Consider the following 15,896-nt stretch of genomic DNA (forward strand, 5'->3'; position numbering starts at 1 on the left):
GCTCTGTCAAACTCTTCACACAGTATCATATCTCCCATTTCATCCTCATCTACATCCTCTTCCATTTCCATAATATTGTCCTCAAGTACATCGCCCTTGTATAGACCCTCTATATAGTCCTTCCACTTTTCTGCTTTCCCTTCTTTGCTTAGAACTGGCTATCCATCAAAGCTCTTGATATTCCTGCAAGTGGTTCTCCTTTCTCCGAAGGTCTCTTTAATTTTCCTGTAGGCAGTCTCTATCTTACCCCTAGTGAGATAAGCCTCTACATCCTTACATTTGTCCTCTAGCCATCCCTGCTTAGCCATTTTGCACTTCCTGACGATCCCCTTTTGAGACGTTTGTATTCCTTTTTGCCTGCTTCATTTACTGCATTTTTATATTTTCTCCTTTCATCAATTAAATTCAATATTTTTATTGTTACCCAAGGGCTTCTACTAGCTCCCGTCTTTTTACCTATTTGATCCTCTGCTGCCTTCACTATTTCATCCCTCAAAGCTACCCATTCTTCTCCTACTGTATTTCTTTCCCCCATTTCTGTCAATTGTTCCCTTATGCTCTCCCTGAAACTCTGTACAACCTCTGGTTCTTTCAGTTTATCGAGGTCCCATCTCCTTAAATTTCCACCTTTTTGCAGTTTCTTCAGTTTTAATCTACAGTTCATAAGCAATAGATTGTGGTCAGAGTCCACATCTGCCCCTGGAAATGTCTTACAATTTAAAACCTGGTTCCTAAATCTCTGTCTTACCATTATATAATCTATCTGATACCTTTTAGTATCTCCAGGGTTCTTCCATGTATACAACCTTCTTTCATGATTCTTAAACCAAGTGTTAGCTATGATTAAGTTACGCTCCTTGCAAAATTCCACCAGGCGGCTTCCTCTTTCATTTCTTAGCCCCAATCCAGATTCACCTACTATGTTTCCTTCTCTCCCTTTTCCTACTATCGAATTCCAGTCACCCATGACTATTAAATTTTCTTCTCCCTTCACTACCTGAATAGTTTCTTTTATCTCATCATACATTTCATCAATTTCTTTGCCATCTGCAGAGCTAGTTGGCATATAAACTTGTATTACTGTAGTAGGCGTGGGCTTCGTGTCTATCTTGGCCACAATAATGTATTCACTATGCTGTTTGTAGTAGCTGACCCGTACTCCTATTTTTTTATTCATTATAAAACCTACTCCTGCATTACCCCTATTTGATTTTGTATTTATTACCCTGTATTCACCTGACCAAAAATCTTGTTCCTCCTGCCACCGAACTTCACTAATTCCCACTATATCTAACTTTAACCTATCCATTTCCCTTTTTAAATTTTCTAACCTATCTGCCCGATTAAGGGATCTGACATTCCACGCTTCAATCTGTAGAACGCCAGTTTTCTTTCTCCTGATAACAACATCCTCTTGAGTAGACCCCTCCCGGAGATCCGAATGGGGGACTATTTTACCTCCGGAATATTTTACCCAAGAGGACGCCATCATACAGTAAAGCTGCATGCCCTCAGGAAAAATTACGGCTGTAGTTTCCCCTTGCTTTCAGCTGTTCGCAGTACCAGAACAGCAAGGCCATTTTGGTTAATGTTACAAGGCTAGATCAGTCAATCATCCAGACTGTTGCCCCTGTAACTACTGAAAAGGCTGCTGCCCCTCTTCAGGAACCACACGTTTGTCTGGCCTCTCAACAGATACCCCTCCGTTGTGGTTGCACGTACGGTACAGGTATCTGTATCGTTGAGGCACGCAAGCCTCCCCACCAATGGCAAGGTCCATGGTTCATGAGGAGGTATTGAATAGAATTGGGGAGAAGAGGAGTTTGTGGCACAACTTGACTAGAAGAAGGAATCCGTTGGTAGGACATATTGTGAGGCATCAAGGGATCACCAATTTAGTATTTGAGGGCAGTGTGGAGGGTAAAAATCATAGAGGGAGACCAAGAGATGAATACACTGAGCAGATTTGGAAGGATGTAGGTTGCAGTAGGTACTGGGAGATACTTGCACAGGATAGAGTGGCATGGAGAGATGCATCAAACCAGTCTCAGGACTGAAGACCACAACAACAACAAACAATAAAATATTTATTGTTCTTCTCCGAATTGTTAGATGTAGCGATAGCATCTTCTCTGCCTGTTTAATTTAATAATGAAAGGTGAGTCTATATTATAACGCCACCTCTCTTCCTCTCTCCCCACTTGTGTGTTACTGTGTGGATATTGCCCTCTCAGGATTTAAAATATATGTGGTAACAGTTATTAGTACAGATATCCTTTGGGCTCAGATAATGATAGTAGACTTCCCTTATATTCTCACAATATTTGGATATTTTTAGACCCTTGCACATTCCATGAGCTTATATTTCTATGAATTATAATCTTTGGGACTGAAATATACTCTGTACATTACATGCACTTTCTATATCTTTTGTGTAGTTCTAACAGAAATAGAATAGTATGCAGTAACATTTAGAACTATGACTGTTGATATTTGGAGGGTTTGAAATCTATCAAATAATCGTTCACACGCACGGTGAACAACTGCACAGTTGTCTCATTACGAGAAGGAAGGAAGGAAAAGAGGGAGGAAGGTGGAGTTTAACGTCCCGTTGACTTTGTCGTTGTTAGAGATGGACGAAAAGCTCTGCTAGGCAAGGATGGGCCAGGAAACTACAGAATAAAAAAGTGCTCCCAGGCACATAAAAAGGAAAGAGTGGCTTGTAGTTAAGGCAGCTTCAAATACAATTAGAAACCACAAACTAAAACTGGTTGTGACTCGGAAGTCTGCCTAGCTAAGAGCATTCAAGAATGTAACCATGTCAGCTCTCGGGCTGGTTACCTATGTGTATCAAAATAATACCTGGATGAATCATGAAATGATGAAGAATTGCTTTTTATTTATTTGTACTAGTGTGCAAAAAGCATTTAGAAGAAAAGGGATTGCCATGCAAAGCTATTTTGACAGTGGTTAATGCATCCTCATCTTGTAAGAGCTTTAAAGAAAGTAATTGTGAAGGTTGTTGTGTACTGAATCAGTGAGTGTTGGAGGGAGATAAAGTCAGATACAGTTTCTAATTTATGTAGAAAAATTCTACAGGAAAGTAGACCTAACATAGAATCCAAAGATTTTGATCGTGAGGATGATCATCCCTTGTATAATTTAATCAGAAGGTTGCCAGGCTGTGAAGAGGCAGTAAATGTGGAAATAGCTGAGTGGCAAAATTTAGACGAACAGTTGGAAGTTACAGACTCTTCTATAATTCACATGGGTAACACCCCAACGAAGTTTGAGAATGATCAGGCCGAGATTGTACAAATGATGAGTCACACTGATGGTTATGCTGCACCTGAGGCGGCCGTGCACTGTGTGGAGTAACAGCCTGAAATGACACCAACTGACATCCTGCTCTTCAGATGGTGGCGTGATATTGCCACGTGGAAACATTCCAGCTTTACACTTCACTGTTGAGACTCTATCTTAGTAGGAAAGAGAGAGAGAGAGAGAGAGAGAGAGAGAGAGAGAGAGAGAGAGAAGAAAGAAAGAAGATAACAACAATCCCTGATTAGTGGATGGTGCAGTGTTCCCCTTTAAATATACATGTATTCAGATTCAATTTTGTTGTTACCTTGAAGCTCTGAACTACTTCACCTGTAATTAAATTTCCATCGGACACTGTTTGTGCAGCTTGATAGATTGTGTTAGCACTGCACTCATGCTTGTGCTGAACTCTGGTAAACTTTACCAGTTTTCAACCGTATGCAAAGTTATATGAAGTACTTCTTTGTTCAGTTACTTTGTGTAATATATCCCAATCTACAATCAATTCGTATATTACATTATTTAGGAACTGGGAACATTACTTTTGTGTACAGCTTGAGCTCAGACATTAGAATAATAAATGACACATTCTGTTGTGATGTCTTCAATAAAATACATTTGGCTGTCAAGACAGGAATGCATGAAGCCTTCTGTGACTACTGTAGCAGAATATTGTCAAATAATCTTTTACAAAGAAATTCTGGTTATTTGAAAGGATCTTAGTGACACCAAAGTTAATGTCCACTCCCTAGCGAATGAGACAAGAAATGGAATTGAGGGTAGAAAAGCAAAAACTGTAATGCTTAACTCAATTTTCAAAAGTTCCTTTACAAATGAAAACCCAGGAGAATTACTCCAATTCAGTCCTAGTACCCTGAAATGAAGAGTGAAATGTTAGTGTTAGTGGTGTTGAGAAACAACTAAAATCTTTAAAATTGATCAAAGCTCCATGGCCCAATGGAATTCCTATTAAATTCTATACTGAATTTGCATCTCAGTTAACCTCCCTTTAACTTTAATCTATCGTAGATACTTTGAACAAAAAACTGTAAGCACAGGTGACACTCGCCTTCCAGAGGGGTAGTATTAGTGATCCACAAAACTACTGTCGAACGTCCTTGATATTGATTTATAGTAGACTCTTCGAACATATACTGAGCTCAAACATAATGAGATATCTCAAACAGAATGACCTCTCCCACGCCAACGAGCAGGGATTCAGAGAACATCAACCATGTGAAACCCAACTCATACTTTTGACACTTGACATACTGAAAGCTTGGGATCAAGGCAGTCAGGTGGATGCAGTATTTCTTTATTTTCAAAAAGCATTTGACTGCGTATGACACCTACACTTATTGTCAAAAGTATGATCATATGGGTATCAAGTGAAATTTGTGACTAGATTGAGGACTTCATGGTAAGGAGAAAACAGCATGTTCTCTTGGATAGAGAGTCATTGTCAGCTAAATTTGGATATGCCCCAGGGAAGCGTATTAAGACTCTTGCTGTTCTTGTTGTATATTAATGACCTTGGAGACAATGTTAATAGTAACCTCAGACATTTTGCAGATGTTGCAGTTATCTATAATGTAGTACTGTTTGAAAGAGACTGCATAAATATTCAATCAGATCTTGATAAGAATTTAAAGTGATTCCAAGATTGCCAACTTACTTTAAATGTTCAGAAATGTAAAGCTGTGCACTTCACAAAATGAAAAAGCACAGTATCCTATGACTATAATATCATTGAGTCATAGCTGGAATTGGCCAACTCATACAAATACATGAGTGTAGTACTTTGTAGGGATATGAAGAAAAGAGGAATGATCACAAGGGTCAATCATGGGTAAAGCAGGTTGTAGACTTCGGTTTACTAGTCGAATACTGGGGAAGTGAAGGATGTTGCTTACAAATCACTCGTGGACCCATTCTAGAAATTTGCTCAAGTGTGTGGGATCCAAACCAAATAGGACTAACAGGGAATATTAGTCGTGTACAGGGAAGAGCAGCACGAATGGTCACAGATATGTTGGACCCATGGGAGAGTGTCACAGAATGCTGAAGAAACTGAACTGGCAGACTCTTGAGGATAGAAGTAAACTATCCCGAGAAAATCTACTAACAAAGGTACAAGCTTTAAATGATGACTCTAGGAATATACTACAGCCTCCTACATATCGCTCACATAGGGATCATGAGGACAAGATTAGAATAATTATAGCAGGCACAGAGATATTCAGTCACTCATTCTTTCCGTGAATGGAACAGGAAGAAACCCTAATAATTGGTACAATGGGACATATCCTCTGCCATGCATTTCACGGTGGTTTGCAGAATATAATGTAGATGTAGATATAGATTTGTTCTGCTGTGACATCACATGTCATCGTCACTTGTGTTCTGTACTCAGTGGCTCATCACGCTACTCCAAACTGAGAACCTGTTTCACAGATGTTACATGAAGCCTACACAGATACTGCAAGTCGTGGTAATACTGTGATCGCCATTCCAACTTGAAGACAGGTGATGTCCATCTGTATAAGCAATACTTGCAAAGCAGATGACCAAAACCCACAAACAGGATCCTAATTCTTAACCAGTAAATTATCATATGGTTTCAACTATCATGAGCATCATTCATCAGTTGAGTACTCTGCCAGAGATATAAGTAGCACCAAAATGAATATCGATAGTCTCATTCCCAGGTTGATTGTGTGTCAGATATCACTTCATTAGAGCTTTGTTTATGAGATTAGATGATGAGATTTATTCTTCTGGTTAGGAACTTTAATCAGTCAGCTGCTTAAAAATATGTGATTCCATCCTTTGTTCACTTTACCCATATAGGTGTACTACCATTGGAAAACTCTTCAGAACTAGAATAATTTATTTAGTTAGTGGTGCATACTGAACTTCAGAAAAAAATGGTGTTGTTAAAGAATGAGAAGTTAGTGTTTTACTTGCATCTTTGGCAAACATTCATTGCAATACAGTTCTCTGACTGATATGCTTTAATTACTCAGTTCATTGTGTATTTAATATCTTTTCATGAATTATTGCATTGTTAATTGTTTATTACTGATTTAAGTTGCATTAAAACTGAAATGTTAGTGATTGTATTCATTGATTTGCAGAGCCTAACGTTGAAAGGCAAGGATTCAACATCAAAATTCAAAGAGCGGGGTGAAGAGAGCCCAGGTTATAAAAACTTATTATTATGGATGGTACGCCTTATTCACGCAGACCCTATGCTGATGCTTAATGTAAGTGTAATTAAAATGACAATTAGATTAGTCCTCAGTGTATGAAATGAAACATGATTAGGCCTAACTAAATATTCAAGGTCAAAGTTCGGTGGATGTTTTCTTGACATTTTATTTGGTTGTCCTTTGGTTTTTGATCCTGCGCTCCCTTCTATTTTCCGAAGCTGCCATATCTGGCTCGTCAACATCTTTATGATACCTGTTCACACCCAGGAAGCTTCAACTTGTGAGCCTCCTAGCTCTTTATGAGAAACTGTGCTTGTTTTTTAGATTTGTAATTATTTATTATGAAAGTAAAGTTTATTAATAGAATCAAATTTACAGTGTGCAATAAAATTTATTGTTCATATGCCATCCTCATTCATAAGTGAACAAACTGCACTTTTGTATATGTCTTAATATTGAAGTTGTGGTGCTGCAGAAGAATGCTGAAAATTAGTAGGGTTAGATAGAATAACTAATGATAAGGTACTGAATCAAACTGGAGAAAAAATACATTTTTGGCACAACTTGACTAAAAGCAAGAACTGGTTGACAGGACACATCTTGAGGCGACAAGGAATAGTCAGTTCAGTAATGGAGGGAAGTGTGAGAGGAAAGGTTGTAGAGGAAGACCAGGGCTTGGATAAAGTAAGCAGGTTCAAATGTATGTAGGTTGCAGTAGTTACAAACTGCAGAAATGAAGAGACTAGCTCAGGATAGATTTGTGTGGAGAGCTGCATCAAACGAGCATTCGGACTGAAGACCACATCATTTAAATAAACTTCTAGTTACAACCATCTTGTTGGCTTAGACCATGAATTTATAAGCCTTACCATACTTAGGAAGTACGAGGGCAGTTCAATAAGTAATGAAACACATTTTTTTTTTCGGCCAATTTTGGTTGAAAAAACCGGAAATTTCTTGTGGAATATTTTCAAACATTCCCGCCTCGTCTCGTATAGTTTCATTGACTTCCGACAGGTGGCAGCGCTGTACGGAGCTGTTAAAATGGCGTCTGTAACGGATGTGCGTTGCAAACAACGGACAGTGATCGAGTTTCTTTTGGCGGAAAACCAGGGCATCTCAGATATTCATAGGCGCTTGCAGAATGTCCACGGTGATCTGGCAGTGGACAAAAGCACAGTGAGTCGTTGGACAAAGCGTGTGTCATCATCGCCACAAGGTCAAGCAAGACTGTCTGATCTCCCGCGTGCGGGCCGGCCGTGCACAGCTGTGACTCCTGCAATGGCGGAGCATGCGAACACACTCGTTCGAGATGATCGACGGATCAGCATCAAACAACTCAGTGCTCAACTTGACATCTCTGTTGGTAGTGCTGTCACAATTGTTCACCAGTTGGGATATTCAAAGGTTTGTTCCCGCTGGGTCCCTCGTTGTCTAACCGAACACCATAAAGAGCAAAGGAGAACCATCTGTGCGGAATTGCTTGCTCGTCATGTGGCTGAGGGTGACAATTTCTTGTTAAAGATTGTTACAGGCGATGAAATATGGGTTCATCACTTCGAACCTGAAACAAAACGGCAATCAATGGAGTGGCGCCACACCCACTCCCCTACCAAGAAAAAGTTTAAAGCCATACCCTCAGCCGGTAAAGTCATGGTTACAGTCTTCTGGGACGCTGAAGGGGTTATTCTGTACGATGTCCTTCCCCATGGTTAAACGATCAACTCTGAAGTGTATTGTGCTACTCTTCAGAAATTGAAGAAACGACTTCAGCCTGTTCGTAGGCACAAAAATCTGAACGAACTTCTCCTTCTTCATGACAACGCAAGACCTCACACAAGTCTTCGCACCCGAGAGGAGCTCACAAAACTTCAGTGGACTGTTCTTCCTCATGCACCCTACAGCCCCGATCTCGCACCGTCGGATTTCCATATGTTTGGCCCAATGAAGGACGCAATCCGTGGGAGGCACTACGCGGATGATGAAGACGTTATTGATGCAGTACGACGTTGGCTCCGACATCGACCAGTGGAATGGTACCGTGCAGGCATACAGGCCCTCATTTCAAGGTGGCGTAAGGCCGTAGCATTGAATGGAGGTTACGTTGAAAAATAGTGTTGTGTAGCTAAAAGATTGGGGAATAACCTGGTGTATTTCAATGCTGAATAAAACAACCCATGTTTCAGAAAAAAAATGTGTTGCATTACTTATTGAACTGCCCTCGTAATATGGTGATTCGCAGTTGCATTCTACATCTCAGTTTTACTGCCATTTGAGTTGTTCTGATCATGCCTGTAAATGTTCAGTCAGAAACCAAATTGAAAGGTTACATTTTCTGCATTGTGCTGATTCTGGTGCTGGTGCTTTCACCAACAGGAAGAAAGATTTTCCCACCTTCTACATCTCATAGATATTGTCATCTTTGTCAACCATTGATGTGTTCATCTTCATCTGTAACAGGAACCTGATGGGGTTCTATAATCTGGAGCCAGATGCTGTTTCTTACAGGGTGAAATTTTTGATGAGCCAAAAGTTGTTTGTAGCTGATATAGGGAATTTGAAAGTCCTCACTCCCCTCTTTTCAACAAATGTTTTACTTTTCTCAAAAACCTCATATCTCAAATGTTATTCCTATTCAAAATTTTTGTGTTCTAGAAAATTACAATTCTAAAATGTGATTACTTCAAAAACTCAGTACCATAGTTTTACAGCCCTGATTTTTCTGTTCCAAAATATGTAAATTTTTACTAAAATAACTTGTGAGTGTGGTAATTATTCCAATGAGAAACTTTCACTTTCTCAAAACCTTTTTGGTGGGCTTTGGGAATCCCCTGCACATTCAAATCACAATTTTGCGATTTTCTAGTTATACTGATCTCAGTTAAACAAACACAGCTCTTTGCCTGTTGTACGTTTGTGTCATTCAATTTTACTGCCTTTTACATTAATAACTAACCTACAGTAGTCTAGTATTTTGTCAATATATAATTTTCTATATTGCATATGTCTATGAATAGATGTCACACACAAAGCCTGAGCCAGTCGGAAATTAGCAGCCCTTATGCAAAGAGTTTACACATCATCATGTAATATTTAGTTCAAGTTACACTATGTAGTCCAGGTGTACTAGTGAAATTGTAAATGTTATGTAATTGTCAGTCAGTTAGCACTGAACTGTTAAAATGTGAAGCCACTGTGTCCATCGGAGTCATGTAAAGTAATATGCTAGTCTGCCAGCACTGAACTTCATTAATGTTTCTTAATTAGTGTAATTATCAATGTGTGCCAAAAAGCGAACATTGTGTGTCAATCAGTAAGAATATATAAAAAATCATTCATAGCTGTGTTCTGTATTTTATTTAACAACTGTTCTTCAAGCCCATTAGTAGCAGCAGGCTGAATGAGGAAGATATGTTATGAGGCTGCCAAGATGCAGTTTTTGGTCAGTAAACTTGCAATGTGGTGAGAACAACTTTACATGACAGAAGTGGAAATTCTTCCAAAGTGTATTGCAAATTCTTACCAAGTTGGAAACATAATATGTCATGATCAGCATCAGAACCCATTGGAACCCACAGTAATGTATCAGCTGGCCATCAATAAATAGAACAAAAAAAAATTACTAAGGTAGAGTTCCCTTCCTGAGAGCCACTGTCCTGTTTTCCCAGGAATACTGGCTCATATGAAAAGGTGTGATTCATGGTTCATGGACAATAATTAAAACAAATGTTTACTGGGGCAGGTATGAGAGTTTTGTTTGCTTTCATCCTGGGGTTTGAATGACCTGCCCTTCCTTTTTAACAATCCCAAACCCATCCCCAACAAAGAAACTTTGTCTGAAAAGCTAGAAGAGTGTTGTGTACTTTTATATGTCTCAGTTGACAGTACTAGATGTTTTATCCCCAGAAGGAAAGTACTGCCCGGCAATCCTGTTTAATAATTCTAATAATTTTTCAACCATTTGATGTAGATATAACAAATGCTACGAAAGCCTATTGCAGAATAACATTCCCCTCCCCCACACACGCACACAGTAGTAGATAAAATGACATTGTTGAAAACATATACTTCCTTACATTATTGACTTTTAGACTTATAACAAAGCAAGTCACTAAAGCTGTAACTTGGGAATTTTTCTGCTTATGTCATTTTTATCCAGTGATGGTGTAAGTGGATCCATTTACATATCTATTCTGTTTTAACAGAATCAAGGTAAAGCTGGGCATGAGATACAAAGCTCAACATTAGAACTTATAAATGGCCTTGTTAGTTTAGTGCACCAGCCAACTATGCCTGATGTGGCCCAAGAGGCAATGGAAGCACTGCTTGTTCTTCATCACCCGGAGAAAATTGAAGTTTGGAATCCAGAAGCTCCCATTAATACTTTTTGGGATGTGAGGTGAGTAGAAAAAAAGAGATACAGTATTATGTTCTAGGCTCATAGAAATAACATAGTGGGCTTTCTGGTAGATTGACCAATTGAGCCACCACGAATTGTGAATGAGTAAAATATTGAATTTTATTTCATTGCCATCATTTCTTGGAAACAACATAAAAAAGATGTGTCACTAAAATAAGGAAAGAAATGTTTAAATTGCTGGAGCCATTCTCTACGTTTAAAGCAGTTGGTATTTGTTTTAGTCATAAGCAAGGTTTGGCATTTAATCTCAATGAACAGCTGTAATAATATAACAGGAAATGTATGACTGTTTTATACCATATTGTTGAATACTGTTTGCTGTAGCAAGAACAAACCTGATTTATGGAACACAGTACGATATAAGCAACATGTAAGATACAATGTACAGATTGTGTGTAGCCCTGAACACATTGCACAACGATAACAGGTTACCGAATAGGCCGAGCACCAGATCATGCCAGAGGGCTGACCCAGGTGGCCTCTATAAGTGGGCCTGTGAACTGTTTAAATGCAGGGTTCTGTGAAGCTGCACATGGCATGAGTGAATGTTCATCACATCCATACTTAAAAACACTAGGCACAAAAAAATGCATGGCACAGAAAGAAAGCTCTGGTGGGATGGAAAAAAAGCACTGGCACAAAAAAAAAAAAAAAAAAAAAAAACTGGTAGTGTGACAAAAAATTACTGATCTCACAAGGCACTGAGATGTGAGTCAGAAAACACCAGTGATGGTCTGACGTCCATTTCATCACCCAACGATCGCAGCCACCAGCAAGTAGGGATGGAAGTAATTGAGGGTTCAGGTTCGCACACTGTGCCACTTCTCATGAGAAGCTGTCGGGAGGACCAGGGATGGCACCTCATTGAGGTCAACAGTTGGCTTCGGAGCTGTCAGCAGGGGTGTTGGAGACAACAGCTGCACAGTACCCAGCAACAGTGATGGCAGAGGCTATGGCATCAGGTGCAGTGGAGACTGCACCAGCAGTTGAGGAGTGATGGCAGAGGCAAGAACCCCCACCAGCAATCTGCCAGGCAGTGACCCGTGCTGCGGTGCGAACTGGACCGTCTCCGACACAGGAACAGGCATTTGTGGCAGTGGGGCCAGGGGAGGCAGTGGGCCCTCAGGAACATACCCCGCCGTGCTCACCCGCAGCTGGTCAAAGTAATGGGACATCTGCCCATCAGGTGTGCAGGCAATGCAGAGGCACCTGCCCCAGCAACACTAGATGATGGCGGGAACCCAGTTCAGCCAGCAGCTGAAACCACAAGCCCAGAAAAGTGCACTCGGCTCGAGCTATCATGGTTCTGACTGCAAAACAATCAGAGATTTCTAAGGCGGTCTTCAGTTGAACAACCCGAAACAATGTTACTGTCGAAGTAATTGATGCAGCCACCACGGAGGCTGTCAACTGTTTTAAAAACTGCTAAAAAACTGTAGGAGGTGAGCTAGCGATGCCAAAAGGCAAGCATCGATGTTGGTTTCGACCGAAAGGTGTATTGATAGCAATAAGACGCCTAGTGTCCTCATCCAAGAGGAGCTGAGGGCACACTTCTGAAAAATCAACCTTGGAAAAGTATTGGCCACCTGATAATTTTGCAAGCAACTTGTCAGGGCGGGGCAAAGGGTACGTATCTATCATGGGCTGCATATTAATGGTGACATTGAGGTCGCCACAGAGGCAAAGCTCATCTGTAGGCTTTTTAACGATTACTAGTGGCGTAGCCCATTCACTGGAAGAAATAGGTCAAATGGTCTAATTTGGCCTTGACAGTGTTGTGTGACATGACAGGCACCTACAACACCTGAAAAAAACAGGGGCAGGTAGACTCTTTCATGGTAATATGGGCCTGAAAAGCAGTAGCACAACTGAGCCCAAGGGAAAACAGAGATTAAAAGTCAGAGCAGAGGGACTCTAGTTGCTGATACATATCTTGATCTCACACTACATTTACCTCATCGGCAATGGAGAAACCGTAAGCATAAACTCATCTAACTCAAACAGATCTGCGGTATGGAAGTGATCCACAACAAGGAAGGTGAGGGGGTGACCAACAGATGTGTAAGAGTGTGAACAGGGAACTGATCTAGGATCGGAATGTGCTTTTTATTGTAGCTAACTAACTTCCATGAAACGTGTGTTAGGGGAGGGGAGCCCAAGTCCACATACGTTTTCGCATTTACTAAAGTCGCTGCAGCTCCTGTGCCCATTTACATATTTAGCAGTTTATTAAATACATGCAAGTCAATAAACAGTGTGTTCGGAGAAACAGTCATTGTAGAGATACAATTTATGTCCGTTATTACTACTGTGTCCTCCCACCAACGCAGTGTGGCCTTTCTTTTGACACCTTTGCAAACAGCCCAATGGTAAGGGCATGCAGCACACACATGTTGGACGGAAGGGGGACACACAGCCACTGTTTTGATGTGGTCTGTTGCTGCTGTGGCTGTAACTGATGCTTCTGCATGCAATACTGGGTTGAAGGTTGTGCTGCTGCAATGGCTTCGCTGTCATCCTGGACACTTGCAGTGTGCCTAAGAGGTTGACTGCGTAACTTCCGATACCTCTCCCCACATAGCAAACTGATTGAGACCTCAAAGGACTGTGCTACATTGAGCACATCTGTACGTGTTGGATTCTCACATTGAAGTGCTTTTTTGTGGACTTCCCTATCTGGGGCCAGACAAATAATAATATCACGCACCAGGTGAGCAGCTTAGGATTCTTTATGGGTATTGGTGACAACTTTACGACGATGGCTCAACCCGTGTAATTGAGCAGTCCAGGCTTTGTAAGATTGGTTTGGGTGTTTCTGACAATGGAAAAATTCTACATGCCATGCAGTGACAAGCATTCTGTCACAGTAATAGAAGCTTGCTCATTTCATCAAAAGATAAGTTGGCCAATTCTTGCAAAGATGCAAGATGGCATAACAAGTGATAACTGTGTGACAAAAGCAGGAAGAAAGAAAGCTCTACACAGATTTGTATTTCCAATGCAAAAACGTGGAAATTTTGGTATAATATGGCTTTTAGGAGCCCCAATCTTCAGCTGATTCATTATGTGTCAGAAAGGGTGACGGTTGCACTGATGGGAGAGTAACCTGCCGCAAACATGCAGATGCCACTTGATTGAGAGCGGTGGTGAGAGCCTGCTGTTCTTCTGCGAAAGCTTACTACTGACAATGATATGTTGGAGTATTTCTTTCATCGAGATGTTTTCTGGGAGATGTAGCACTGACCCTAACACATGGAGAAAACGTAACCCTCACTTGTTGCCTTGTTTGCTACAGCAAGAACAAACATGATCTATGGAACGTAATACTTTATAGAGCAACGTGTAAGATACAGTGAAGTGCAGATTGTGCTTTACAAGTTATAGAATAGACAGTCTTTTAAATAATACTGTTTCGTTGGCGGCTCACCATAGCACACCAGGAGACTAACCCAGGTGGCCTCTATAAGTGGGCCAGCGAACTGTATGGATGCGTCATCTCTGAAATTGCAGACGTCATCAGTGAAGTTCACTTTTGAACATATTCCAGATTTTGCAGTATTAACCAGAGGAAAAATACTGTTACTACTTAGACAGAGTTAATGTTCATTTACCAGACACAATCTCATCACTGTAAGAAGTTATTTATTGCAGCGCAACTTTGCAAGCATCTTCACTGGTAGTGCTACAGTGTGCTTGTGGTCAGCGGCTCATAGTTGCTTGTCAAACTCATTTTAAAATTTGTTTTATTGTTAGGGAAGCTAAAATTGTGCAGACTTTTTTATATGTTGAACAAACTTGACCTCTAAACATGAGAACTGTATTGGTTTTATTTTTAAGAATTGTGCTTTCACTATTACACTTTGTCTTTAGAGGCTAACCAGCTTGAAGTACACTTTTTCGTAGGTAAAGCAATAGATATTAATTTGTATGGCAGTGAAAACTCATGGTATAGTGTATATACTTTAAAGAGTAAATGTAACAATTCACTGAGTAGTAGAGTTGCTGAGTCATCGAAAAGCACATCAGTAAGAGTGAGAACTTTGCAACTTTCATACGAAACCTTTTACAGAATTATAGGCACAAAACACACACACACACACACACACACACACACACACACATACACACACAAACACACACACACACACACACACACAAACATCTGTATAGCTGCATTACCCTGGCTTTGTGCACGAGTCCCCTGTAACTCAGAGAAAGGATTCATCTGATAGGTAGCAAAGTTCTTGGTAGTTTCCAATAGTCAGTGAGCTATTACTTCAGCTCCTCAAAGTAAAAGAATATTAATTTTATAGATATTAATTTTTATACTGTGATAATGGAGAGTCCAGACTGGAGATAATGGTTGGTGAGTGATACATAAAGACACTTAACAGTATGCAGTGAGTACTGAGAAGTTAACGAAATTTTTTATGTTGTTAAAGGTGCCCGTGTGCTACACATCTGTTAGCTACAGATAAATGACAGCCTCTCCCCATTTCTATTTGAAGATATTTGTTTCATACAACTGTAGTATTACTTTCTCTTAACTATATCTTTATCTCAAAGCTGTGTTGTTTTATCCCTACCAGCAGATAATTAATATTACCAGTTGATGAGTAGACTACTTATTATTTCACATTGTAATGCCTTATTCCTAACCAAAACTTGATTAAAAGCAAATGATTTTTAATAAATTAGTAAGATGTGAGTGTGTAGTTGCAGACACAATTTTAAATAAAATATTTGATAATTTGAAGCTGTGTTTGGTGTTATTTGTATATTAAACTGTTGAGTTCTTTTGCTAAATCACTTTAAAGCGTAAAGCATTTCTGTGGTAGTGTTATACTGTTAGCTGTATTACTGAAACCTGGTTTATGAGTAGTAATTTATAATTTTGATTGTGTTTCTGCTAATTTTGGTTGTGTTTCTGCTATGTATAGTAC

The 15,896-nt window shown here is 39.9% G+C and overlaps 1 protein-coding gene across 2 annotated transcripts in view; it reads left to right on the forward strand.

Annotated features, from left to right (window-relative positions):
• Positions 1-15,896, forward strand: part of LOC126178807 (neurofibromin) — a 474,179-nt gene that overhangs the window by 107,713 nt on the left and 350,570 nt on the right. For both annotated transcript variants that reach the window (XM_049924560.1, XM_049924561.1), the window contains exons 11-12: positions 6,459-6,587; positions 10,739-10,932. In XM_049924560.1, coding sequence (XP_049780517.1) covers positions 6,459-6,587; positions 10,739-10,932 — 323 coding nt within the window. The remainder of the gene's footprint in view (positions 1-6,458; positions 6,588-10,738; positions 10,933-15,896) is intronic.

This window comes from Schistocerca cancellata, chromosome 1 (assembly GCF_023864275.1).
Source record: "Schistocerca cancellata isolate TAMUIC-IGC-003103 chromosome 1, iqSchCanc2.1, whole genome shotgun sequence".
Lineage (NCBI taxonomy): Eukaryota > Metazoa > Arthropoda > Insecta > Orthoptera > Acrididae > Schistocerca > Schistocerca cancellata.